Genomic DNA, 27,685 nt, shown 5'->3' with positions numbered 1-27,685 from the left:
TGTATATAAAAACCCGGTGGTGGTGGCTGCAGCTTATAGGCTGAAAAACTGGTGATAGGTTCCCTTTAATGGAGGAAAAAAAGAGGGTGATTGAAACTGTTAATTTTTTTATTCTATTCGTTTTTTTAAAAAACATTTATTTTTTACTTTTTATTGTATTTGCTAGTCCTCTTGGTGGTCTTTAAGCTCTGATTGTCTGTTTACTTGTGCTGTATGCAGCAATATCACAGTATTGCTGTAAATGGAAAACTTCCTGGTCTCTTATGAACACACTGGATGACTTTCACAGCAATACCGCCATGACAGACGCAGCAAGCCCCCAGCTGTCGTGGAAACCCCTTGGCGCACCTTTTCTAATCTGCGGTTAGAACGGTGATTTCCCCTGGGGGCATGCGCTGTAAATGCTGCTGTCACAGATTGATAGCGGCACTTAGCAAGTTAATAGACTTAAACGGCGCTCTGCTTCATGTGCTGCTGTTAGAGGCAGATGATGGCTGAATAACAAAGCTATCATCTGCCGGCAAAAATGCGGGCTCCGTTTTTTGAGTCTGCATCAAAGTCAGGGAGGAGCCGCCATATTAGGTAACTGCACTTCATATGTCGGTAAGGTGTTAAAACGGTTGTCTCACATTCAGTCTACAATCTAATTTATCAACCATTTGGAAAAGCAGCTTGGCTGTGCCGCTGACCCAAATTGTGTAGCGTGAGGGCAGCACTTAAAAGCTTAATCGAAAGATCTTGCTCTCCTTGCCTTGGAGAGCGCAGCCTAAAGGGGGCTTTTACACGCTGCGATAGTGTTAATGAATTATCGTCGGGGTCACATTGTTTGTGATGCACATCTGGCGTCATTAACGATATCGCAGTGTGTGACACTTATGAGCGACCTTAAACGATCGCAGAAGCGGTCAAAATAGTTTGCTGCGGAGAGGTCGTCCTTAAACAAAAAATCGTTTTCAGCTTATTACCGATGTTGTTCGTCGTTCCTGGCTATGCGGAAGGAAGGAGGTGGGCGGGATGTGACGTCCCGCTCATCTCCGCCCCTCAGCTTCTATTGGACGCCTGCCGTGTGACGTCGCTGTGATGCCGCACGAACCGCCCCCTTAGAAAGGAGGCGGTTCGCCGGCCAGAGCGACATCACAGGGTAGGTAAGTACGTGTGACGGGTGTAAGCGAGGTTGTGCGGGCAGCGATTTGCCTGTGTCGCACATCCGACGGGGGTGGGTACGATCGCTTGCGATCTCGCTAGTGAGATCGCAGTGTGTAAAGCCCGCTTAAAAGATAGGTGCAAAGGTGTCTGATAACCTCGGCAATGGGCAGTAAACAATATAAGGAAAATCCATCCTTGAGAATGGAAATAACAAGGATTATGCTGCTTTATTTTTGTACATATCTATTAAGTGATATCCAATTGTTTTCTTTACGTGCAGAGTCTGGATGAGGAGCTTGTGTCCATGAACAATTACATCAGCAAAGATGAGAGAATAAGCTCAAACCCCATAGTAAGGATCGTGTTCGGCGACCCTCTGAAAAGCGGAGAAAAGCTGGAATTGCCACGGAACAGTCACGTACATTGTTCCAAAATCTGGAGCTGCAGAGAAAGGATCTCCATAGAATATTTAACGCATATCGTTCAGCAGAAAGATGGCAAGGATGATCTGCCGCTGTTATGGAAGTTCTTGGAGAAGGTAAGTCCATGATGATATGGCAGATATATCATGCGTCTTCACGTTCATTGCAGTTTCTGAATGGAGATTGATGGGCGTCCAGCACTCTGCGTCCTTCACCGATCAGCATTGATGGTGGCTGGATGTCAAAAGTGAGTGGAGATAAATGTGTGGCGCTAAACACAGGGTAATGGCCACTGAGAATGGCAGCTCCGCTCATCACCTCCTCAATAGGACGTGGGCCGCAGTTCTCAGCTGCTGCACAGAATGAGGCACATTGACATTATATAGGGAGAGACCACCATGGACTTGTACTATAATATCACCTCTTGCAAGAGAATCTGTCACAGATGTAATACCATAATGACATCAGTATGAAAGGGTAATAATTATAGTCATGAACACCATGAAAATGGCCTCATCAGTTGACGGCTTCTGTTACATGGTGTATTAATTTGTCCACCCTCTACATATCACTATGTCACCTCTTCTATTATATAAGTGGCTCTTTAGCATATGATGACAGGAATATAATCCAAAGATGAATGTATTTTTATAGGAAGCGGAGCTAAAGATGGTGAAGTTCCTGCCAGAAATCCTGAGTCTTCAGAAAGAGCTGGTGAAAAGGTTCCAGAACTGCAGAGATGTTGGGCATGAAACCATCCAAGACTTCATAGGCTCCATACACTCTGGTACGTTTCATGCGGATAGACTTGCACTTCTTAATACTGATCTATCAATAACAGTTTAAGGGGAACCTGACATGTCCCCCATGCCCTCCCAACCAACCAGCATTTAAATATTTATTACTAAATACCCTGCCTAATGAGCTCTTTATACACCCTGACGCATATTGAAAAAAGGACCTTATAAAGTCCTTTATTCATATGTTAATTAGGCCTTTAACCACTTGAACGGGCGGTCATTCCCCAGACTAGTCGGCCATCTCCCCATGGGTGGGAGATTCCCTTTAACCAATGATGCCCGATCTGCGGAACTGTTTAATGATTCCAAAAATGTTACACATAGAGATCAAGCATGAACAACTATTCCTCCCGACTCCTCCTCTTCCCTAGGAAAGGGGAATAAGGACCACTAGACCTTTCTAACAGTGGCCTATAACGCCACAGAAATGATCAGATATCTTAAAATCCAACTTTCTTTATCGTTCCTTCCATGGGAGACCCAGACCATGGGTGTATAGCTAGCGCCTCCGGAGGACACACAAAGCACTACACTCAAACGTGTAGCTCCTCCCTCCGGGCTATATACACCCCCTGGATGACAATCTACCCAGTTCAACGCTTTGTGTTCCAGGAGGATCACACACACTTTCATTTCCTGATATTTTTTTCATTTTTATTTTAATTTTTAAAGATTTGGAAGAAAAGCGGGTCCAGTCTGGACTCCCGGCATGTCCCTTCACGCTCCACTCTGCGGGGTGCTGTTAAGGTTGATTTTAATAAGGCTGGAGCCTTCACATGCCGAGCTCCTTCGCATCCTCTGTCGAGGCTCTGTTTGAAGTGGGAGCCATCACGGTCCTCTCTGCTTGCAGAAGACCGGTCTCCATCCACAGCCCTGTCTGGTCCCTGCTGGAAGGAGCGTTAACCCCCACTCAGGGACATGGCCCTGCGTCTCAAAGCTAAGTATTGAGACGTTTTTTCAGGGGTCCCGGGTACTTTTATTAGGGGGACAGTATGTGCTTTAGCGTTACTGTTAATTTCGGCCGGTTCTGGGAATTTCCCATGAGAACCGCGCCGACGGTGCCTGCTCGTCGGCCGCACTTTAAAATCTAGGCCCCGGCTTCAGTTTGGGCCTAGTTTCGTTTTTGGCTTCTTCTGCATGTTTTGCATACAGCGCCGCCCACCGCCCGGCCAGCAGAGGGGAGGGCACTTCTCTCTAGGGAGATGTCCCCTCCCCTGTCTACCTCCCTGTGTCTCTCTGCCCTCTGTTTTTCCCGCTCCTGGGCTTATACACGCCCCCCCTCCTTCTCCCAGCGCCATTTTCTCAGCGTTTCTTACACTGGGAAGCGCTGGATGCTGCAGCTGCACTATCTGGAAGGCTGACTCTTCACAGGGGAGCGGTGAAATCCGGAGGACACACAGAGAGCAGGGCTGGTAAGCCACAACCTCAGGTTGTGGACTTTTATTACACTCTCAGGCTTTCTACAGGAGTGTGTTTTGGCTGCAGAATTTCCTCCACAGCAGCATGTCTGTTACTAGGAGCAAGGCTGCAAACATGTATGCTATATGCACTGCGTGCAAGCTCATTCTGCCAGAGCCAAGCACATACCCACATTGTGATGCCTGTGCTAATATGGTTGTGTCTCAGCCTGGAGCCTCCTCAGGGGTCCCTCCGGCTGCTCCGGCCACGGTGGAACCCCCGGCTTGGGTAGCATCCTTTTCACAAGCTCTTTCCAAGTCGTTTGCCGATTCCATGGGGCAGCTGTCCCGGACGCTGCTGTCTATGCATCAGCCTCCCTCTCAGGGTGTCTCTGCGGCTCCGTCTGCAGAGCCCTCAGAGCATGTCCTAGGACCTCGTCCCCCTAAACGGAGACGCACGGACCCTTCTCCTTCCTCGTCCCACGGCTCTGATTCTCAGGCCGAGGTGCAGGGCGAGGAGGATTCACTTACTGTGGGCTCAGACTCTGCCTCTATGTACCCCATTGACTTGTCTGAGGGTGATGCGGATGTTAGTGACTTGATTGCGTCCATTAACTCCGTACTGAACCTCAACCCACATGAGTCAGAGGAACAACCCTCTCTGGTAGAGGTACACCAGTTTACCTCTCCTAAGAAGTTTAGGAGTATGTTTTTTCTTCAGCGCTCTATTGGGAGACCCAGACGATTGGGGTATAGCTACTGCCCTCTGGAGGCCACACAAAGCACTACACTAAAAGTGCAAGGCCCCTCCCTCTCTGGCTATACCCCCCCGTGGTATCACGGGTACTCCAGTTTTAGCTTTGTGTGCGAAGGAGGTCAGACATTCCATGCATAGCTCCACAGATTTTAGTCAGCAGTAGCTGCTGACTATTTCGGATGGAAGAAAAGAGGACACATATAGTGTCCCCAGCATGCTCCCTTCTCACCCCTGGATGGTGTTGTAAGGTTGAGGTACCTATTGCTGGTACAGGGCTGGAGCCTGACATGCTGTTTTTCCTTCCACATCCCCTTGGGGGTTCTGTGGAAGTGGGATCCTGCCGGCCTCAAAGCTCTGTCGCCGGGCTCCATCCACAGACCCATCAGAACCTGATGGATACGGAGCAGGAGTACCATCAGGGACCGGGCCCTGCATCATACAGGTACTCTGTGTCCCCGGCAGGCACAGACACACTCCGGGCTGGCTGGGTGTTGTAGTGCGCCGGGGACCGTACACTGAGCTGGTGTTCCTACAGTCATCTGGGGGACTTTGTGTTCTGGGAACGCAGCGCCGACCCTCACTGGACCGGGCGGCGCTGCTGTGACTTGTGGTGCGCCGGGGATACGCCGACCGCGCTTTTACGGCGGCGGCGTTTATAACTCTAGTCCCCGGCTTTTGGGCCTAGGACGCCGGCAGCTCCGATCGTTCCCGCCCCCACCCTGTCAATCAGGGTAGGGGAGAGACGCTGTTTCACGGCAGCGAGGAGGGCTGGAGCCTGATTTACATGCTCCAGCCCTCACACTAGGCACAGAGGGAGCAGGCTTCCCGCTCTTGGTCAGGAACGCCCAGGGCCCGCCCCCCTTCTTCCCTCAGGACGCCGGCAGCCATTACATGCATGGCTGGCTGGAAGAAGGACGCAAGGCTCTGGGAGACCTAGACTGAGGGGCTTTGGAAGACCACACACCCGCTCTTTAGCGGGCGGTAAGCGGCTTTTCAGCTGGCCCCTCTAGTGCCTCAGTGTATGTTAGTGTATTGTGTCACTGGACATAGAGATTTATTGATTTCTTGCACTGTGAGGTCGCTTCCTGGCTGAATACCCCAGATCGCTCTGAGGAAGCAGCAGCATGTCATCCACAAGACGCAAAGCTGCCAAGGCTAGGGCTGTGTGCACTGTGTGTGCTGCTTGTGGGACTGCTCTACCAGCAGGTTCCAAAGACCCCCATTGTGTGCAATGCTCAGATCCGGTGCTGCTTCGCCAGCCGGAGTCAGGAGAGATAGTGACCCAGGCTGAGACGCCTGTAAGTCCTGCCCCGGTGTCAGGGTCAGACTTTGCAGTTTTTGCGGTTAATATGTCGGTGACTATGGCAAAAATCCTGGAAACTTTGCAATCCATGCCTGGGGCTCAGTCTATGGACACGGCGAGGTCTATGTCCTCTAACCCTCCGCAGTTGGATTTAATCCAGACTGCAAGGGGGTCCCCGGCCTCTCAGGATGAGTATGATGACTCAGATGATTGCCCCAGCCACCCCAAGCGGGCTCGCTGGGAAAGACCCTCAACGTCATCACACTGCTCAGGGTCTCAGCGCAATCAGTCTCCCTGTGATGTGTCTGAAGAGAGTGATCAGGAGTCTAATCCTGGAACCCCTCTCAATCTGGATACCCCGGATGGGGACGCCATGGTAAACGATCTTATCTCAGCCATCAATAGGCTGTTAGATATTTCTCCCCCAACCCCTTCAGCAGAAGAGGCAGCGGCAGAGCAGGAGAAATTTCGTTTCCTCTATCCCAAGCGTAAATTAAGTGCTCTGTTGGATCACTCTGACTTCAGAGAATCAATCCAGAAACACGATGCTCATCCAGAAAAGCGTTTCTCTAAACGTTCTAAGGATACACGTTATCCTTTCCCCCCTGAGGTGGTCAAGCGCTGGACCCAGTGTCCAAAGGTGGATCCCCCGATTTCCAAACTTGCAGCTAGATCCATAGTTGCAGTGGAGGATGGCGCTTCACTTAGGGATGCCAATGACAGACAGATGGACCTTTGGTTAAAATCTGTCTATGAAGCTATCGGCGCGTCGTTTGCTCCAGCATTCGCAGCCGTATGGGCGCTACAAGCTATTTCAGCTGGTTTAGCGAAAGTGGATGCTATCTTACATCCAGCGGTGCCGCAAGTGGCGTCCCTTACCTCGCAGATGTCCGCGTTTGCGTCTTACGCTATCAATGCGGTCCTAGAATCTACCAGCCGCACCTCAATGGCGTCTGCCAATTCGGTAGTTTTGCGCAGGGCATTGTGGTTAAAGGACTGGAAAGCAGATGCTGGTTCCAAAAAATGTTTAACCAGCTTGCCTTTGTCTAGAGAAAGACTGTTTGGCGAGCCATTGGCTGACATCATTAAACAGTCCAAGGGTAAAGACTCCTCTTTACCCCAGCCCAGATCAAGCAAACCTCAGCAGAGAAAGTGGCAGCAGAAGTTTCAGTCCTTTCGAGGTTCGGGCAAAACACAATTCTCCTCGTCCAAAGGGACTCAGAGGACGCAAAGAAACTCAGATTCCTGGAGGGCTCATTCACGCCCCAAGAAAGCAAATGGAGGAACCGCTTCCAAAGCGGCTACCTCATGACTTCCAGTCCCCTCCCTCCGCATCTCCGGTCGGGGGCAGGCTCTCCCGCTTTTACGACACTTGGATGTCACAGGTCAAAGACCGGTGGGTGACGGACATTTTGTCGCGCGGGTACAGAATCGAGTTCAGTTCTCGTCCTCCAGCTCGGTTCTTCAGAACCTCCCCACACCCAGACCGTGTAGATGTCCTGCGGCAGGCGGTGGACTCCCTAAGAGCGGAGGGAGTAGTGGTTCCTGTACCGTTTCAGGAACAAGGGAGAGGGTTTTACTCCAATCTCTTTGTGGTGCCAAAAAAGGACGGCTCATTCCGTCCTGTTCTGGACCTAAAACTGCTCAACAAACATGTGCACGCCAGGAGGTTCCGGATGGAAACCCTCCGTTCTGTCATTGCCTCAATGTCTCAAGGAGACTTCCTTGCCTCAATAGACATCAAGGATGCTTATCTCCACGTGCCAATTGCTACAGAACATCAACGTTTTCTACGTTTTGTGATAGGAGACGACCATTTTCAGTTCGTAGCTCTGCCATTTGGTCTGGCGACAGCCCCACGGGTCTTCACCAAGGTCATGGCGGCGGTGGTAGCAGTCTTGCACTCTCAGGGACACTCGGTGATCCCTTACCTAGACGATCTACTTGTCAAGGCACCCTCTCAAGAGGCATGCCAACTCAGTCTACAGGCTACGCTGGAGACTCTCCAGACTTTTGGATGGATCATCAACTTTCCAAAGTCAAATCTGTCACCGACACAGTCACTAACGTATCTTGGCATGGAGTTTCATACTCGAGCAGCGAGAGTGAAGCTTCCGCTAAACAAGCAGCGGTCCCTACAGACAGGGGTGCAATCGCTCCTTCAGGGCCAGTCGCACCCCTTACGGCGCCTCATGCACTTCCTAGGGAAGATGGTGGCAGCCATGGAAGCAGTTCCCTTTGCGCAGTTCCATCTGCGTCCACTTCAATGGGACATTCTCCGCCAATGGGACGGGAAGACGACTTCCCTAGACAGGAAAGTCTCTCTTTCCCAGACGGCCAAGGACTCTCTGCAATGGTGGCTCCTTCCCACCTCATTGTCTCAGGGAAGATCCTTCCTGCCCCCATCCTGGGCAGTAGTCACGACAGATGCGAGCCTGTCGGGGTGGGGAGCAGTGTTTCTACACCACAGGGCTCAGGGGACGTGGACTCAGCAGGAGTCCACCCTTCAGATCAATGTTCTGGAAATCAGGGCAGTGTATCTTGCCCTACTGGCCTTCCAACAGTGGCTGGAAGGAAAGCAGATCCGAATCCAATCGGACAACTCCACAGCGGTGGCATACATCAACCACCAAGGAGGGACGCGCAGCCGGCAAGCCTTTCAGGAAGTCCGGCGCATTCTGAATTGGGTGGAGGACACAGCATCCACCATATCCGCGGTTCACATCCCGGGCGTAGAAAACTGGGAAGCAGACTTCCTCAGTCGCCAGGGCATGGACGCAGGGGAATGGTCCCTTCACCCGGACGTGTTTCAGGAAATCTGTCGCCGATGGGGAGTGCCGGACGTCGACCTAATGGCGTCTCGGCACAACAACAAGGTCCCGGCATTCATGGCGCGGTCGCGAGATCAAAGAGCGCTGGCGGCAGACGCCTTGGTGCAAGATTGGTCGCACTTCCGCCTCCCATATGTATTCCCGCCTCTGGCACTCTTGCCCAGAGTACTACGCAAGATCAGATCCGATTGCAGCCGCATCATACTCGTCGCCCCAGACTGGCCGAGGAGATCGTGGTATCCGGATCTGTGGCATCTCACGGTCGGCCGACCGTGGTCGCTTCCAGACCGTCCAGACCTGCTGTCTCAAGGGCCGTTTTTCCATCAGAATTCTGCGGCCCTGAACCTGACTGTGTGGCCATTGAGTCCTGGATCCTATCGTCAACAGGATTATCCCAGGGAGTGGTAGCCACAATGAGACAAGCTAGGAAGTCAACTTCTGCTAAGATCTACCACAGAACGTGGAAGATTTTCTTAACCTGGTGCTCTGCTCAGGGAGTGTCTCCCTGGCCATTTGCATTGCCCACTTTTCTATCTTTCCTGCAATCAGGGTTGGAAAAGGGCTTGTCGCTCGGCTCCCTTAAAGGGCAAGTCTCGGCACTATCCGTGTTTTTTCAGAAGCGTCTAGCACGTCTTCCTAAGGTGCGCACGTTCCTGCAGGGGGTCTGTCATATTGTGCCCCCGTACAAGCGGCCGTTGGATCCATGGGATCTGAACAGGGTACTAGTGGCTCTCCAGAAGCCGCCCTTCGAGCCTCTCAAAGAAGTTTCTCTTTCTCGCCTGTCACAGAAAGTGGCGTTTCTTGTTGCGATCACATCGCTTCGGCGAGTGTCTGAGCTGGCTGCTCTGTCATCCAAGGCTCCCTTCTTGGTGTTCCACCAGGACAAGGTTGTGCTGCGCCCCATTCCGGAGTTTCTCCCTAAGGTCGTATCCTCGTTTCATCTTAATCAGGATATATCATTGCCTTCCTTTTATCCTCATCCGGTTCACCGGTATGAAAGGGACTTGCGTTTGCTAGATCTGGTGAGAGCACTCAGGATCTACATTTCCCGCACGGCGCCCATGCGCCGTTCCGATGCACTTTTTGTCCTTGTCGCCGGTCCGCGCAAGGGGTTGCAGGCTTCTAAAGCCACCTTGGCTCGATGGATCAAAGAACCAATTATAGAGGCCTACCGTTCTGCTGGGCTTCCGGTTCCTTCAGGGCTAAAAGCCCACTCAACCAGAGCCGTAGGTGCGTCCTGGGCATTACGGCACCAGGCTTCGGCTCAACAGGTGTGTCAGGCGGCTACCTGGTCGAGTCTGCACACGTTCACCAAGCATTATCAGGTGCATACCTATGCTTCGGCGGATGCCAGCTTAGGTAGAAGAGTCCTGCAGGCGGCAGTGACATCCCCGTAGGGGGGGGCTGTTTTGCAGCTCTAACATGAGGTATTTCTTTACCCACCCAGGGACAGCTTTTGGACGTCCCAATCGTCTGGGTCTCCCAATAGAGCGCTGAAGAAGAAGGGAATTTTGTTACTTACCGTAAATTCCTTTTCTTCTAGCTCTTATTGGGAGACCCAGCACCCGCCCTGTTGTCCTTCGGGATTGTTTTTTGCTGTTTGCGGGTACACATGTTGTTCATGTTGAACGGTTTTTCAGTTCTCCGATGTTACTCGGAGTTAATTTGTTTAAACCAGTTGTTGGCTTCCTCCTTCTTGCTTTGGCACTAAAACTGGAGTACCCGTGATACCACGGGGGGGTATAGCCAGAGAGGGAGGGGCCTTGCACTTTTAGTGTAGTGCTTTGTGTGGCCTCCAGAGGGCAGTAGCTATACCCCAATCGTCTGGGTCTCCCAATAAGAGCTAGAAGAAAAGGAATTTACGGTAAGTAACAAAATTCCCTTCTTTAACCACTCCAGCTTTCAGACCACTGTTAACAAGCCCAGGGCCTGTCCTGACAAACGTTTTCCGAAACGTAATTCAGATGACCGTTTCCCTTTTCCACCGGAAGTGGTTAAGGACTGGGCCCAGTCCCCAAAGGTAGACCCTCCAGTGTCCAAAATCTCAGCCCGCACAGTCGTTGCTGTGGCTGACGGCACTTCTCTTAAGGACCCCACTAACCGCCAGGTTGACCTTCTGGCCAAGTCTGTATTTGAGGCGGCAGGGGCCTCGTTCTCCCCGTCTTTTGCGGCAGTGTGGGCTCTTAAGGCTATCTCTGCCTCTCTGGCGGAGATTCATTCCCTCTCCAGGGACTCTATTCCTGAGATGGATGCCTTAACTTCTCAAGCTTCGGCTTTTGCATCCTACGCCATGTCTGCCATCCTGGAGGCTTCTCACCGCACGGCAGTGGCCTCCGCTAACTCCCTCGCGATCCGCAGGATCTTGTGGCTTCGAGAGTGGAAAGCGGACGCTTCCTCTAAGAAGTACCTTGCGAGTCTCCCTTTTACTGGGTCCCGGCTGTTTGGGGAACAGCTTGATGACATAATTAAGGAAGCTACTGGCGGGAAGAGTACTTCCTTGCCACAAGCTAAAGCCAAGAAACCTGCCCAGGGCAGGAACCAATCGAGGTTTCGTTCCTTTCGTTCCTCTAACTGGTCATCCTCTAAGCCCTCGGCCTCGTCCACTACCGCCAAGGATCGTAAATCCAACTGGCGCGCAAAGCCGCGTCCTCAAAAGACCGGAGGAGCCGCTGCCACCAAGGCAGCCTCCTCGTGACTATCTGGCCGCGCCAGCAAAGTCCTTGGTCGGTGGCAGGCTCTCCCACTTTGGCGACGTGTGGTTGCAACACGTCTCCGATCAGTGGGTGCGGGATATCATCACCCACGGCTACAGGATACCTTTTTCTTCCAGCCCGCCAAACAGATTTTTTCTGTCCACCCCCCCCTGCTCCAAAGCCGCCGCCTTCTCTCAGGCCGTGGCATCCCTGCAGGCCAACGGTGTAATTGTTCCGGTCCCCGCCCGGGAACGGTTCAGGGGTTTCTACTCAAACCTCTTTCTAGTCCCCAAAAAGGACGGTTCCTCCCGACCCATCCTGGATCTCAAGCTTCTCAACAAGCATGTTCAGGTGCGGCATTTTCGCATGGAATCTCTGAGATCGGTCATTGCCTCAATGACCCAGGGAGATTTTCTGGCATCCATCGACATCAGAGATGCCTATCTGCATGTGCCTATTGCGGTCTCACACCAGCGCTGGCTACGCTTTGCAATCGGAGAGGAACATTTCCAGTTCGTGGCTCTTCCCTTTGGCTTAGCCACGGCCCCTCGAGTGTTCACCAAGGTCATGGCAGCAGTGGTTGCGGTCCTGCACCTCCAGGGATTGGCAGTGATTCCTTACCTGGACGACCTTCTAGTCAAGGCCTCATCCAGTGTAGACTGCCAGCGGAGTGTCTCTCTCACTGTCACCACGCTAATTCAGTTCGGGTGGCTTGTCAACCTCCCCAAGTCGACTCTGACCCCGACCCAGGTACTTTTGTACCTAGGGATGCAATTCGAGACTCTGCCGGCACTTGTCAAGTTGCCCTTAGTCAAACAGCAGTCCCTTCGTGTGGCGGTGCGCTCTCTGCTGAGGCACCGCCGTCATTCCATCAGACACCTCATGCAGGTGCTGGGTCAGATGGTGGCGTCCATGGAAGCGGTTCCCTTTGCCCAGTTCCATCTGCGTCCCTTGCAGCTGGACATTCTCCGCTGTTGGGACAAGCGGATCTCTTCTTTGGACAGGCTGGTGGCTCTGTCATCACAGGCCAGGAACTCCCTTCAGTGGTGGCTTCAGCCCCTCTCCCTTTCACAGGGACGTTCCTTCCTGACTCCATCCTGGGTGATCCTCACCACGGATGCCAGTCTCTCCGGCTGGGGAGCGGTATGTCTCCATCACCGAGCACAGGGCACTTGGACTCCGTCCGAATCAGCCCTCCCGATCAATGTGCTGGAAATCAGAGCTGTGTTTCTAGCTCTCCTAGACTTTCACCACCTATTGGCGGGCAAGCACATTCGGGTTCAGTCGGACAACGCGACAGCGGTTGCCTACATCAATCACCAAGGCGGAACTCACAGCCGTCTGGCGATGTTGGAGGTTCAACGAATCCTCCAGTGGACGGAGGACTCCAAGTCCACCATATCCGCAGTCCACATCCCAGGCGTGGAAAACTGGGAGGCCGATTATCTCAGCCGTCAAACCGTGGACGGCGGCGAGTGGGCCCTGCATCCGTCAGTGTTCAGATCAATCTGCCGCAAGTGGGGCACTCCGGAAGTAGATCTAATGGCTTCCCGGCACAACAACAAGGTTCTGGTTTACGTGGCTCGCTCACACGATCCTCAAGCCTTCGCAGCAGACGCACTGGTTCAGGATTGGTCTCAGTTCAGTCTGGCCTATGTGTTTCCCCCTCTAGCGCTCCTGCCCAGGGTTCTGCGCAAGATCCGAATGGAGGGCCGTCGAGTCATACTCATTGCTCCGGACTGGCCCAGGCGAGCCTGGTACCCAGACCTGCTCCGCCTGTCCGTAGAGGTGCCGTGGCATCTCCCGGACCGCCCAGACCTTCTCTCTCAAGGTCCGTTCTTCCGCCAGAATTCTGCGGCTCTCAGATTGACGGCGTGGCTCTTGAGTCCTGGATCCTGACGGCTTCAGGCATTCCCTCTGAGGTCATCTCCACCATGACTCAAGCTCGGAAGTCTTCCTCGGCTAAGATTTACCACAGGACTTGGAGAATTTTCCTGTCCTGGTGTCGCTCTTCCGGCCATGCTCCTTGGCCGTTCGCCTTGCCGACCATCTTGTCTTTTCTACAGTCAGGTCTACAGTTGGGTCTGTCCCTCAATTCCCTTAAGGGACAGGTGTCGGCTTTGTCGGTATTGTTCCAGCGGCGTATCGCCCGACTGGCTCAGGTGCGCACCTTCATGCAGGGCGCATCTCACATCATCCCTCCTTACCGACGGCCCTTGGATCCCTGGGACCTTAATCTGGTCCTCACGGCCTTACAGAAACCCCCTTTTGAGCCTCTCAGGGAGGTTCCTTTGTCTAGACTTTCACAGAAAGTTGTCTTTCTAGTAGCCATAACTTCTCTCAGGAGAGTTTCTGATTTGGCTGCGCTTTCTTCGGAATCCCCCTTTTTGGTGTTTCACCAAGACAAGGTGGTTCTGCGTCCGACTCCGGACTTTCTGCCTAAGGTGGTGTCTTCCTTCCACCTTAACCAGGACATTTCATTGCCCTCTCTTTGTCCGGCCCCTGTGCATCGCTTTGAGAAGGCGTTGCACACCTTGGATTTGGTGCGGGCGCTCCGAATCTATGTGTCTCGCACCGCCGTTTTTCGGCGGTGCACCTCCCTTTTTGTGCTAACCACGGGTCAGCGCAAGGGCCTCTCGGCATCTAAACCGACCCTGGCTCGTTGGGTTAGGTCGGCTATCGCCGATGCCTACCAGTGTTCTCAGGTGCCTCCCCCGCCGGGGATTAAGGCGCACTCGACTAGAGCTGTCGGTGCCTCCTGGGCTTTCAGGCACCAGGCTACGGCTCAGCAGGTGTGTCAGGCTGCCACTTGGTCCAGTCTGCACACTTTTTCTAAGCACTACCAAGTGCATGCTCATGCTTCGGCAGATGCGAGCTTGGGCAGATGCATCCTTCAGGCGGCTGTCGCCCATTTGTGAAGTTAGGTTTTGCCTACTTCTCAGTTTAGTTTCTTTCCCACCCATGGACTGCTTTGGAACGTCCCATGGTCTGGGTCTCCCATGGAAGGAACGATAAAGAAAAAGAGAATTTTGTTTACTTACCGTAAATTCTTTTTCTTGTAGTTCCGACATGGGAGACCCAGCACCCTCCCTGTTGCCTGTTGGCAGTTTTTTGTTCCGTGTGTTTCACGGCTGTTGTTAGTAGACAGAGTTCTGGTTTTGCCGAGTTTTACTCTATCTCTACTTATGGGTGGATGTCCTCCTTCAGCTTTTGCACTGAACTGGGTAGATTGTCATCCAGGGGGTGTATATAGCCCGGAGGGAGGAGCTACACGTTTGAGTGTAGTGCTTTGTGTGTCCTCCGGAGGCGCTAGCTATACACCCATGGTCTGGGTCTCCCATGTCGGAACTACAAGAAAAAGAATTTACGGTAAGTAAACAAAATTCTCTTTTTTCCTTAGTTTCTCCCAAAACCTGTCATTGGCGTAGATTCAGGAGACTCTGATCCGCATATACTGTGGGGTGTACAACAATTTTTTTTTAAGGTGTAAATCCACCTTTACTCAATATTCATCTTTCTTTGGACGATGCTTCAGTCATAATGAAAATATCCTTGATTTGTTTCATGATACAGGAGGAGCCCAGAATTTAATGAAGAAGCGGATAGAGGACTTTATCTTAACCTGGAATAATTTGCGTCATTCGCTCCAGACTAACGGTAGGTTTTTACGTTGAGAAAAATTACTTTTTTTGTTGTCAGGATTTATTACTGTAACAGCCCAAAGCATTCTGAAGTGTCTCCTGTGTCCTGTAAGCTGCAGCTGATTAGTGAATGATCAGGTAGGAGTCCAGCTATATAATAAGCTCACTGCCCAAATAAAGAACAAAGGAGCTGTCATCTGAGGGATCCTTTATCAAAAGGATCTTGTTAGTACCAAATGACTGTCCAAACCCAGCTACGTTGGTGTGGCTAAACAGTTCAGTGGACCTTTCCACCTATTTGTTTTCCATCCATCTTTGCCAGCTGTGGGTTTTTTTTTAACGCCAGAGGTGTCAATCAAAGAAGAGGAGGGTAGAAAGCGAAAATGAACTGTCTGGCCACACCGAGAGTGCACCAAGCGCCAGTTCTTGGTTTGGACAGTCATTTTGTGCTGCTGACTGACTCCCTTTAATAGAAAAACTTTCAGATGATGGCTCCTGTTCTCTGGGCAGTGAGATCATTATATAGTCGGCGGCAGCTATATACATGTATTACCCTGGGTATGGGCAGCATATGGCCTTTGGGCTCCTGGAGAGCATCCTCTGATCTGTCCTCACTGGGCAGTATATGGGTTCTGGGCTCCTGGAGATCATCCTCTGATCTGTCCTCACTGGGCAGCATGTGGCCTCTGGGCTCCTGGAGAGCATCCTCTGATCTGTCCTCACTGGGCAGCATATGGCCTCTAAGCTCCTGGAGAGCATCCTCTGATCTGTCCTCACTGGGCAGCATATGGCCTCTAAGCTCCTGGAGAGCATCCTCTGATCTGTCCTCACTGGGCAACATATGGCCTTTGGGATCCTGGAGAGCATCCTCTGATTTGTCCTCACTGGGCAGCATGTGGCCTCTGGAGAGCATCCTTTCATCTGTGGAGTGTGACAGGATACCCACATGGATTATTAAAGATGTGAAAGGATGCCCCTTGTGGAATATGATATAAATAATGTTACTATGCCTGCCATTTCCCTGTACCTGTGGACTCTGTATACCTGCAACATGATGTTTTGTATATTCTATTACGCTTTTGGTGAGATCCGGGGGTTCTTGTGCGCGTGCGCCGGCTCGCGTGCTCGTCCCTGCCTGATCGCCGCCGTCTGGCCATCTTGTGCCTGCGCGGGAGTCATGGAGACGCGTCCGTGCTCCCGCGCATGCGCGACTATGACGTGACGGCGGCGGTCTCGCGGGACTTGCCTGCGAGCCGGCGCATGCGCCGTATGTGAACTTCCGGGCCGGTCCCATAGCGCGCACATTTAAAAACCGGAGCTCTGGGATGGACGGTCAGAATACCTCCACCCTGATGAAGATTTTAATATATCGTCATTCGAAACGTACGTCGTTCTTGTGAGGTCTTTGCTGTGACCAGGCTGGGTTATACCACCCCACCACTGACTGGTAGATATACTAAAGATAGCATGGCAATTGCCATAATATGATGGGGCTTTGAGGGGCAATAACTCTGACAGGTTGATACTGAATTGAAGTGTATTTGACACATGCACCGGAATGGGTGCATTACTATGTTATATTATATTATCGTTGTCTGAAACTAAGCTCTGATATGGTATATATCCCAGCTCTGGGTCCTGTGAACAATGGATTTTATGTGATTTTATGATTATTCACCTTCTGTATCTAATAAAATTGTCTATTTTTGCACACAAAAAACTCTTGGTTCTCTTGTATATATAATATGTTTCTGAGTTTGTGCCAATTGTGGGGGCTTTTACCATATTGTCCCCACATACTAATACGTTGTGCTCTCTGGAGTGTTTGCTTAACATGTATTACCCTGGGTATGGGCAGCATATGGCCTTTGGGCTCCTGGAGAGCATCCTCTGATCTGTCCTCACTGGGCAGTATATGGGTTCTGGGCTCCTGGAGGATCATCTTCTGATCTGTCCTCACTGGGCAGCATGTGGCCTCTGGGCTCCTGGAGAGTATCCTCTGATCTGTCCTCACTGGGCAGCATATGGCCTCTAAGCTCCTGGAGAGCATCCTCTGATCTGTCCTCACTGGGCAGCATATGGCCTCTAAGCTCCTGGAGAGCATCCTCTGATCTGTCCTCACTGGGCAGCATATGGCCTTTGGGATCCTGGAGAGCATCCTCTGATTTGTCCTCACTGGGCAGCATGTGGCCTCTGGAGAGCATCCTTTCATCTGTCCTCACTAGATGGTGTATGGTCTCTGGGCTCCTGGAGAGCATCCTCTGATCTGTCCTCACTGGGCAATATATGAGCTCTGGGCACCTAGAGACCATCCTCTGATCTGTCCTCACTGGGCAGCATGTGGCCTCTAAGCTCCTGGAGAGCATCCTCTGATTTGTCCTCACTGGATGGTATATGGCCTCTGGGCTCCTAGAGAGCATCCTCTGATCTTTCAAGTATGGGGATAGGTATATGATAGTATATTGCTCAAAGTGCACAATCTGGGAAAATACTGATATTACCAGAAAATAGTGGTTGTTTCTACATACCCTGTCCATAATGACTCAGTCTTTATCATCCTGTTCTAGGTGAAATAAAACTACCAGAAGATATGTATGACATTGGCCTTACCATGGACAGTAAATTCAGCTATCTTCTTCCCCGTCGACAAGGAGACGGCTTGTGCGCCACGGCCCTTGTCAGCTACCTCATTGCTCTGCACAACAGCTTTATATACGCTCTGGCAAAACATACCTCCAGTGAGCAGAAGTACGTAACCTCCGCATTCTCTGTGGGTGGGTTATGACTGAGCTGGGGCCACTTATCTCACTTTATAACCATTGTCCTCAGGTATTCCATTAAATCCTCGGACGTAACAAGTCTGCATGTCATCAACTATGAAATGGAGAAGGATTTTGTACCTATAATCCTTTCCAATTGTCAGTACACGCTGGAGAGCGGGAAAGAGACCTTGCAAGAATTTGATCTTTCAAAGATCCAGCAGCAAATTGGCAGCAGATTTTTTCAAGGCAAACCTCTTATCACCATGGCTGTAAGTAGCAGGAGAAATTTTTTTGGGTTTATGTTCTCACATTTACTGGGATTTAGTAGGAATAAAATACCTGCAAATACTGGCCACTGTGGACCTGGTGACTGTTCCTCTGTAAGCCAGGGCACACGTGTTGCTCCTGAATCCGTGCAACGCGCTGATTGCTGCAGTTTTGAAACTGAATGCATCTAAAAGTAGCTGACCAGGGTTTACTAAAAAAGCGCCAGACTGCATGTTATGGTGCAGCCACATTGTGTTACCGCAACTTAAGGCCGGTTACAATTGTATGGCTCCCTGAACCTGCTCTTGGTTTTCTGACTTCAACCATAGGCATATACTGGAGATAAAAATTAGAGAACAACACACTATTTCCTAAATGTTAAGGTCATTGTGTAGTCCGATGTGATTATATCCTAACATGAGTAAACTAGCCGTATGTTAAGCTTATTTCATAAATTAAATTTATTCTAAAGCACATAAAAATGTAAATGAGAGAAATGTAAAAGAACTCTGATCAAAATTAGAGAACACTGTCAGATACCTGCAAGTTATTGGTGTTATTCTGGCACCTGGTGCTAATTTCCTTAATTATCTGATAAACCTTATGTAACTGGAAGCCTAACTTTCCAGGTTGCACTGAGTTTGCAAAAATGGTGTGCCGTTCCAAAGTGACTGAAACCCTCCGGCAGCAGGTTGTCCAGATGAAGGCCAAAGGGGTGACCCTATCAGCCATACCAAGAGAAGTTGGTCATTCCAATTCTGTGATTTTGAGAATATGGCATCTTTACAACATCACAAACTCTTTAAAGTCTCTCAAGAAGGCTGGTTGCCCTCGAAAAACAAATGCAGGAGTACAGGATAATGTGGATAATCTCCATGGGCAATCTTTTCAATACTGCAGCTGGAATTGCTCGCCAGTTCAGCACTGAACAGGGTAAGGATCTGTCTCCTCATACAGTGTCACTACGTTTAAGAGCATTTGGACTGAAAACCCACTCTGCACTGACCAAACCTCTCATTAGGAGAAAAAAGCAAAAGGCTAGACTCTCCTTTGGTGAGGAGCATGTTGTGTGGACAGAGGAGAAGTGGTTCCACAGTTCATTTTAGTGATGAAAGCAAGATTAACTTATTTGGGTCTAATGGGAAACATTATGTTCATCAACAAGCTGGGGAAAGACTGAACCCAAAGTGTGTTAAGAAGTCAGTTAACCCCTTAACGACCGCGGGCAGTAAAATTACGTCCCAGCGGTCATAACGTTACTGCCCGCGGTCTGCCGGCAGCAGCATGCTGCGATTGGCGCACATCTCAGCTGATTTTCACAGCTGAGATGTGCGCCTGCTAGGCACGAGCAGAATCGTTATCTGCTCGTGCCATTTAACCCCTTAAATGGCGCTGTCAATATGTGACAGCGCCATTATAAGAGCAATCGCAGTAAACTTTTACTTACCGCCCGATACCAGAAGTCACGTGACGCGATCACGTGACTTCCGGTAGTTGTCATGGTAGCACAGGGTCATGTGATGACTCCTGTACTACACATGAATTGCTTTCACTTTCACTGAGCCTGCGGCCCAGTGAAAAAGAAAGTGAGCGTATCTGCTGTGTAGCTGTGATCAGCAGATAGTGCAGAGCGATCGGATTGCTGATCGCTATAGCCCCCCAGGGGGACTAGTAAAATAAAAAAAAAAAAGTTAAAAAAAAGTTTTAAAAAATTAAAAAAAAAAAAAAGCTAAAAGTTCAAATCACCCCCCCATTCGCCCCATTGAAAATGAAAGGGTTAAAAAATATACACACATTTGGTATCGCCGCGTTCAGAAACGCCCGATCTATCAAAATATAAAATCAATTAATCTGATCAGTATACGGCGTAACTGCAAAAAAATTTCAAACGCCAAAACGATGTTTTTTTATCGCCACAACTTTTGCGCAAAATGCAATAAGAGGCGATCAAAATGTAGCATCTGCGCAAAAATGGTACCGTTAAAAACGTCAGCTCGAGACGCAAAAAATAAGCAGTTACTGAGCCATAGATCCCGAAAAATGAGAACGCTACGGGTCACGGAATATGGCGTAAAACGTGCGCCACTTTTTTCGGACAAACTTCTGATTTTTTTTAACCCCTTATATAAAAGTAAACCTAAACATGTTTGGTGTGTACGAACTCGCACTGACCTGCGGCATCACACCCACACATCAGTTTTACCATATAGTGAACACAGTGAATAAAATATCTCAAAAACAATAGTGCTATTTCACTTTTTTTGCAAATTTTCTGCATTTGGAATTTTTTTGCCGTTTTTCAGTACACTATATGGTAAAACTTATGGTTTCATTTAAAAGTACAGCTCATTCCGCAAAAAATGAGCCCTCGCATGACCATATTGACTGAAAAATAAAAAAGTTACGTCTCTCAAAAAAAGAATGGCGAAAAAAAAACGGAAAGCGAAAAATCGGCCGGTAGTGAAGGGGTTAAAGGTATTGGAGGAAGTGTCATGGTTTGGGAAATGTTTTCTGCAGCAGGAGCTGGACCTCTCTTTCAGCTACATGGCAGAGTGAATGCAAGTGTGGATCAGAACCTTCTTCAACAACATGTGGTTCCTTCCAGCAATTTTCATGCAGGACAATGCCCCCTGTTACACAGGAAAACAGTTAGGGCATGTGCTCACGTTGCTTTCATAACAGTGCAGGAACAGAACGCACCCTCTAAACTGTAAACACTGCGTTTGTCAAAAAAAAAATGCATCCAAAGCGCATGCATTTTGCATGCATTTGGGATGCATTTTTGCAGTGCGGTCCCACGGCAATTGAGCTCTGCTACATGCCCGCTGACAGCAGACAGAGTCACGCGATGAGAATGAACTCGGATGAACTTCACCCGACTTCATTGTCATACCGTGGCTCTGTCTGTGTCGCGTCCTGATTAGTGGTCACCCGTGAAGGACTCACCGGTGACCGCTAATCCCCTGAGTGACTGAAGTGAGCAGCGCGATCAGCGCTGCCGTCACTCAGGTTACCCACGGCCAGCTGGAGTCCTCCACCTGAGACCGCAACTCACCTGTAACGTCATCGCTGATCGCGCAGCTCACTTCAGTCACTTGGGTGACTTGCTGTCACAGTTGGCGGATCCAGTGGTGGCCGCGGGTAACCTGACTGACGTCATCTCTGATTGCGCGGCTCAGTTCAGTTGCTGCGTGGAGCTGACAGAGAGCGGTCTGGTCTGTGACCGCTCCTGTCAGCTTCATGTAGCAGAGCTGAGAGCGTCGTGTGGATTATGCCGGACCTGGATGGGTATTTGGGGATTAATAAAGTGGTGAAAGAGGGTGGGGTTTTTGTCTTTTATTCCAAATAAAGGATTTTTTCGGGTGTATGTGTCTATTTTCTTTAACTTACAGGTTAATCATGGAAGGTATCTCGGGGAGACGCCTGCCATGATTAACCTAGGACTTAGTGACAGCTGTGGGCTGCTGCCATTAACTCCTTATTACCCCTATTGCTACCGCACCAGGGCAATTGGGGATGAACCGGGTAGAGTCCCGGGACTGTCGCATCTAATGGATGCGGCAATTCCGGGCGGCTGCTGGCTGATATTGTTATGCTGGGGGGTTCCCCATAACCTGAAGCTCCCCATCCTGAGAATACCAGCCTTCAGCCGTGTGGCTTTACCTTGGCTGGTATCAAAATCGGGGGGACCTTACGTCTTTTCTTTTTTAATTACTTCTTTATTTATTTTACTGCACGATATAGACCCGCCCTCCGGCGGCTGTGATTGGTTGCAGTGAGACAGCTGTCACTCAGCGTGGGGGCGTGTCTGACTGCAACCAATCATAGGCGCCGGTGGGCGCGGAAAGAGGGGAATACGAGATTTAATAATGAGCGGACGACATTTTCAAAAGAGGAAAAGCCACCGGAGCTTTGTGACAGCCGTGCAGCGCCGCGCTGGTGATCGGGGATCGGTGAGTATGGGAGAGGGGAGAGACCGACCGACAGACAGAGAGAGAGAGAGACCGACGGACAGAGAGAGAGACAGAGCGACCAACTGACAGAGAAAGAGACCGACCGACAGACAGAGGGAGGTTGACCAACATCCACAGACAGAGATTGACAGACATCGACAGAGAGAGACTGAAAAGACCTGCATTTTGCTTGTCAAAAATGCATGTGGAACGCAACAAAAATGCAGTCCAAGTGCATTTTGATTGCGTTTTGACCTACATAATTGATTATAATGGGTGGAGAACGCAGCTACAACGCACAAAAGAAGTGACATGCTGCTTTTTTCCCCCGCAGCGATTTTTGGCATCCAAAACGCTACGTTTAAAAACGCAGCGTGCGCATTGAATTTTCGGACTTCTCATAGACTTTGCTAGGGAAGCAGAACACATGCAAGTTGGCACTGAAACGCTGCAGTTCAAAACGTAGCGTTAACGCGGGAAAAAACGCAATGTGAGCACATTAAAGCCGTTCCTTGAAATAGAAAACATTAAAACAATGAAAATGGTCAGCCCAGAGTCTTGATCTAAACCCAATAGAAAACCTCTGGAAAATCCTTGGTGACAGTTATGGCCAAGAAACCCACAAGTCAAAGAACGGTTGAAGACACTGGAAGAAAAGTGGACCAAAATCACACCAGAGCAGTGTGAGAGACTAGTCATGTCCTACTGATTGACTGTTACCTGCAGAAAATGTACTTACCGTATTTTTCGGACCATAAGACTCACTTTTTTCCCCCAAATGTTGGGGGAAAGTGGGGGGTGCGTCTTATGGTCTGAATACAGGGCTGCGGGGAATCAGGGTGCTGCGGTGGAGCGGGTCATCGGGGGCATGAGCAGGCTGTAGCAGCCTTCCGTGACCACGTGGACCCGCTTATTTAATATGCACGCCCATCATCCCGCCCATCATCTCTCAGCGCTGAAGCCGGCACTGACAGGTGGGCGGGATGATGGGCGGGGGATAAACAGCCGGCCCGCATGATCACCCCTGGCAACTGCAGCCTGGAGTGATCATGTGCGGCTGTATTCACTGCCCCCGCACATCATCATCGGCGCGGGGTGCAGTGAATCAGTACACATTACTCACCGTTCCCCTGCAGCACCGCGATCTCCTCCTGTGTCCTCCGGTCGGCTGACTTGCGTGGAGACTAGCGCCGTGCACAGCGATGACGTCATCGCTGTGCGCACGTGTCCACACGGGACAGACAGGAGGAGATCGCGATGCTGCAGGGGAACGGGGACGGCTCCACTCAGCGGCTCTGCCGCTGACATAAAAGGTAAGAGGAGCGGTGCTGTAGGGAGTGAGGTGAGGTAAGGTGAGTTTGAACGTTTATTTTTTTTTTTATGTGCCACAGGATGCGGCCATACACCAGGATGATGGGGGTATATGAGCAGGATAGGGGTTTGTTATGAGCAGCCTGGGGAGTATATGAGCAGCCTGGGGAGATTGCCTTCCTCTGGATCAACATGTTAGGCTATGGGTTGAACTAGATGGACTTAGTCTCCCTTCAACCTTAAAAACTATGAAACTATGAAATGGGGAGTATATGAGCAGCAATTGCGAGTATATGAGCAGCCTGGGGAGTATATGAGCAGCCTGGGGAGTACATGAGCAGCAATGGGGAGTATATGAGCAGCAATGAGGAGTATATGAGCAGCAATGGGGAGTATATGAGCAGCAATGGGGAGTATATGAGCAGCCTGGGGAGTATATGAGCAGCAATGGGGAGTATATGAGCAGCCTGGGGAGTATATGAGCAGCACTTCCTGAGGAAGTGGTGATGGCCAACTCACTGAATGAATTTAAGAGAGGAATGGATGCTTTTCTTGATAGCAAAAGTATAGAAGGTTATAAATAGCATAATCTTCTTACAGGTAGATAGAAGAGCGACCAAGATTATTAGAGGAATGGGTGGGCTGCAATACCAAGACAGGTTATTAAACTTGGGGGTCATAGTTTGGAAAAACAAAGGCTTAGTGGGGATCTAATCACAATGTATAAACATATGAGGGGACAGTACAGAGCCCTTTCCAAAGATCTCTTTACACCTAGCCCTGCGACTGGAACACGGGAGCATCCGCTACGTCTTGAGGAAACAAGGTTTAATCATAATCACAGACGAGGATTCTTTACTGTACGAGCAGTGAGACTGTGGAACTCTCTGCCGCATGATGTTGTAATGAGTGATTCACTACTAACATTTAAGCAGAGCCTGGATGCCTTTCTTGAAAAATTTAATATTACCAGTTATGTATATTAGATTTTATGACAGGGTGTTGATCCATGGATCTAGTCTGATTGCCGTATGTGGAGTCAGGAATGAATTTTTTTCCCCATTGGAGCTTGTTTGACACATTGTTTTTTTTTTGCCTTCCTCTGGATCAACATGTTAGGCTACGGGTTGAACTAGATGGACTTAGAGTCTCCCTTCAACCTTAAAAACTATGAAACTATGAAATAGGGAGTATATGAGCAGCAATGGGGATTATATGAGCAGCCTGGGGAGTATATGAGCAGCAATGGGGAGTATATGAGCAGCCTGGGGAGTATATGAGCAGCCTGGGGAGTATATGAGCAGCCTGGGGAGTATATGAGCAGCCTGGGGAGTATGTGAGCAGCCTGAGGAGTATGTGAGCAGCCTGGGGAGTATGTGAGCAGCCTGGGGAGTATGTGAGCAGCCTGGGGAGTATGTGAGCAGCCTGGGGAGTATGTGAGCAGCCTGGGGAGTATGTGAGCAGCCTGGGGAGTATGTGAGCAGCCTGGGGAGTATGTGAGCAGCCTGGGGAGTATGTGAGCAGCCTGGGGAGTATGTGAGCAGCCTGGGGAGTATGTGAGCAGGATGGGGAGTATGTGAGCAGCCTGGGGAGTATGTGAGCAGCCTGGGGAGTATGTGAGCAGCCTGGGGAGTATGTGAGCAGCCTGGGGAGTATGTGAGCAGCCTGGGGAGTATGTGAGCAGCCTGGGGAGTATGTGAGCAGCCTGGGGAGTATGTGAGCAGGATGGGGAGTATGTGAGCAGGATGGGGAGTATGTGAGCAGGATGGGGAGTATATGAGCAGGATGGGGAGTATATGAGCAGGACATTACCCCATAAGTGTCAGCAGCAGATCCTCGCCCCATAAGTGTGTCATGACCACATTTTTTGCGTAAAATTTTATTTTCCCATTTTCCTCCTCTAAAATCAGGGTGCGTCTTATGGTCAGGTGCGTCTTATAGAAGAATACAAGGCACTCCCAAGATTGGCTGCAACGTGTGATAAGCGCGGTGTCCGCCGCATGAAGGCTGCCGTGGACACCGCGCTTATCACCCACGCTGAACTCCTCTTCACGAATGTCCTTACTGAGGAAGGTCTGCGGACCGAAAACGTTTTGTTGTTGTTATGCACATTAAATAAATCACACGTTGCAGCCAATCTTGGGAGTGCCTTGTATTCTTCTATTGACAAAAGGCCTTGGAACCTGAAGCGCACCCCTACATCTATTATCATCAGCACAGAGGAAGTGCCATTTACTTCTAGGTGCGTCTTATAGTCCGAAAAATACGGTATAATCTTTCTCTGTGTTACAGTCATTCCTGTTCTCCAATTATTATCATCACATTTTGGGCAAAATAAAGTTTTTATGGTGATAAACTTTGCATCTTTTGTAAAAACACTATTCTAGTGGCATGGTGCACCCTTTACAAAAAAAATCTTAAAATGTTGATCAATGTAGATTACATTATTTCTGAAAGAAGCAAGTGATCCTACATTGTTCTCTAATTTTGATCTCCAGTGTATAACATAAGGTTGTTGAGTTCCAGTCTGGTCTAGAAATCACAGTGCATTCATGGCCTGTGAAACTCTGACCTATGAAACAAGCTGAATGATTGATTAATTATAAGTGATGTGGCCTTCACAGCTCATCTACAATTAAATGTTAAATAGCAACAGTATTAGCAAGGCAGCAACTTTATTATATACAGCATTACAGCAATGTAAAATGCTGTAAAGTAAGGATGCTTTAAAAAAATAGAAGTGTTAATAGTTTATTTTTATCACTAAACAAAATGCAAAGAGAATGAACAAAAGAGAGAAATCTAAATCACATCAACATTGGCTGTTACCGCCCTTTGACTTCTAAACAGTATCAATTCTTCTCAGTACTTACACACAGTTTTTCAAGGAACTCTATAGGAAAGGTGTTCTAAACAACTTGGAGTACTAACCACAGATCTTTTAATTGATGATAATAAACTGCTAACACTTGTACTGTATTTCCCTGAAATAAACCCCATAGCAAATTTTTCTGCCTTTTTGGAGTAGACTTGAAATGTAAGCCCTACTCCAAAAATGAGCCCTAGTTGCGTACACAAACTAACAGTATCCTGAAATAGGGCTTGGGCAGCTCTATTTCAGGACACATAACTTTTATTGTTTCTTTGTCTTGCTCTAAGCCGCAGCTAATTAAGAGAATGAATATTCACCCTCTTCTCCTGTAATCCTGCCCTCCACTCTGTCATGCACTCACACTCTATGCCTGCTGTATCACCTGTACTGCCAGCTTTAGGATTACATCGCAATAATCTGCGGCTCTCCTGAGCTGAGTGTAACAGCTGCATAGACATACACGCTGTCACTCTCAGATCAGGAGTGCCGCCAATGATTGCGGTGAGTAAGTGCATAGCTAATTAATAGAATGAATATTCACCCTTCTCTTCCGTAATTCTGCCCATTTCTCTGAGTCCTGAACTGCACCCACACTCTGCCTGCTGTATCACCTGTACTGCCAGCTCAAGTATCACATTGCAATCATCGTCAACTCTCCTGAGTTGAGAGTGACAGCATGTATTTTACACTCCGCTCAAGAGAGTCGCCGATGACTACGATGCGATGTTCAGGCTGGGAGTACCAGTAATACAGCAAGCAGAGTGCAGGTGCCCATACATGACTACGAGAAAGGAGGTAGGATATTAATTCTCTTAATTAGCCATGTGCTTGCTCACCGCAATCATCGGCGCAACTTCCGATCTGAGAGTGACAGTGTGTATGTCTATGATGTCTATGCAGCTTTCACTCTCAGCTCAGGAGAGCCACCAAGGATTGCGATGTGATCCTGGTACAGTGATACAGAACAGCAGGCATAGAGTGTTGGTGCTGTGCAGGACTCCGAGCAGTGGGCGGGATTCTGGGTGGGGAAAAGGGTAAATATGCATTCACTTACTTAATCCTGATCTGAGAGTGACAGTGCGTATGTCTATACAGCTGTCACTTTCAGCAAGAGATACCTAGGAATGTGCTGCCATCCTCAGGCACTAATAGAGCAAACAAATATGGCCCCCTTCGAAAATAAGCCCTAGCGCATTTTTCATAAGCCATGTCTTTTTTTCAGGGAAACACCATATTTGTAAAAGCATTCTTACTCTGCAGATTTCTTTTCCACACCGGCCTAAAACTTTTGCACTGTACAGTACATTAATTGAACCCAGTACACCTCATGCTACCTTTACACTTCATGATTACAGCCTCTAGTTTGCAGTCTGCTGAGCAATTTTGTGAGTTTTCTTATAGAAACTCTGGCAGTGGCACTGGTCAGGTTATACAGGAGAATTGACGTTTAGTGGTGTCGGCTGCCGCTGGTGGAGCCTGGTGAGACAATTAAAGGGGCTTCTCTACTTTCGAAAATCCCCACTTGTTAGA

At 49.6% G+C, this 27,685-nt stretch overlaps 1 protein-coding gene across 1 annotated transcript in view; it reads left to right on the top strand.

Moving 5' to 3' along the window:
- Positions 1 to 27,685, top strand: part of RNF213 (ring finger protein 213) — a 486,493-nt gene that overhangs the window by 424,985 nt on the left and 33,823 nt on the right. Inside the window, exons 58-62 of the mRNA XM_075344370.1 lie at positions 1,427 to 1,684; positions 2,223 to 2,355; positions 14,923 to 15,006; positions 17,558 to 17,738; positions 17,820 to 18,021. Coding sequence (XP_075200485.1) covers positions 1,427 to 1,684; positions 2,223 to 2,355; positions 14,923 to 15,006; positions 17,558 to 17,738; positions 17,820 to 18,021 — 858 coding nt within the window. The remainder of the gene's footprint in view (positions 1 to 1,426; positions 1,685 to 2,222; positions 2,356 to 14,922; positions 15,007 to 17,557; positions 17,739 to 17,819; positions 18,022 to 27,685) is intronic.

Source organism: Anomaloglossus baeobatrachus, chromosome 4, assembly GCF_048569485.1.
Source record: "Anomaloglossus baeobatrachus isolate aAnoBae1 chromosome 4, aAnoBae1.hap1, whole genome shotgun sequence".
NCBI lineage: Eukaryota > Metazoa > Chordata > Amphibia > Anura > Aromobatidae > Anomaloglossus > Anomaloglossus baeobatrachus.
The sequence above is the reverse complement of the archived record's forward strand: the minus strand, read 5'-3'. Positions and strand labels throughout refer to the sequence as shown.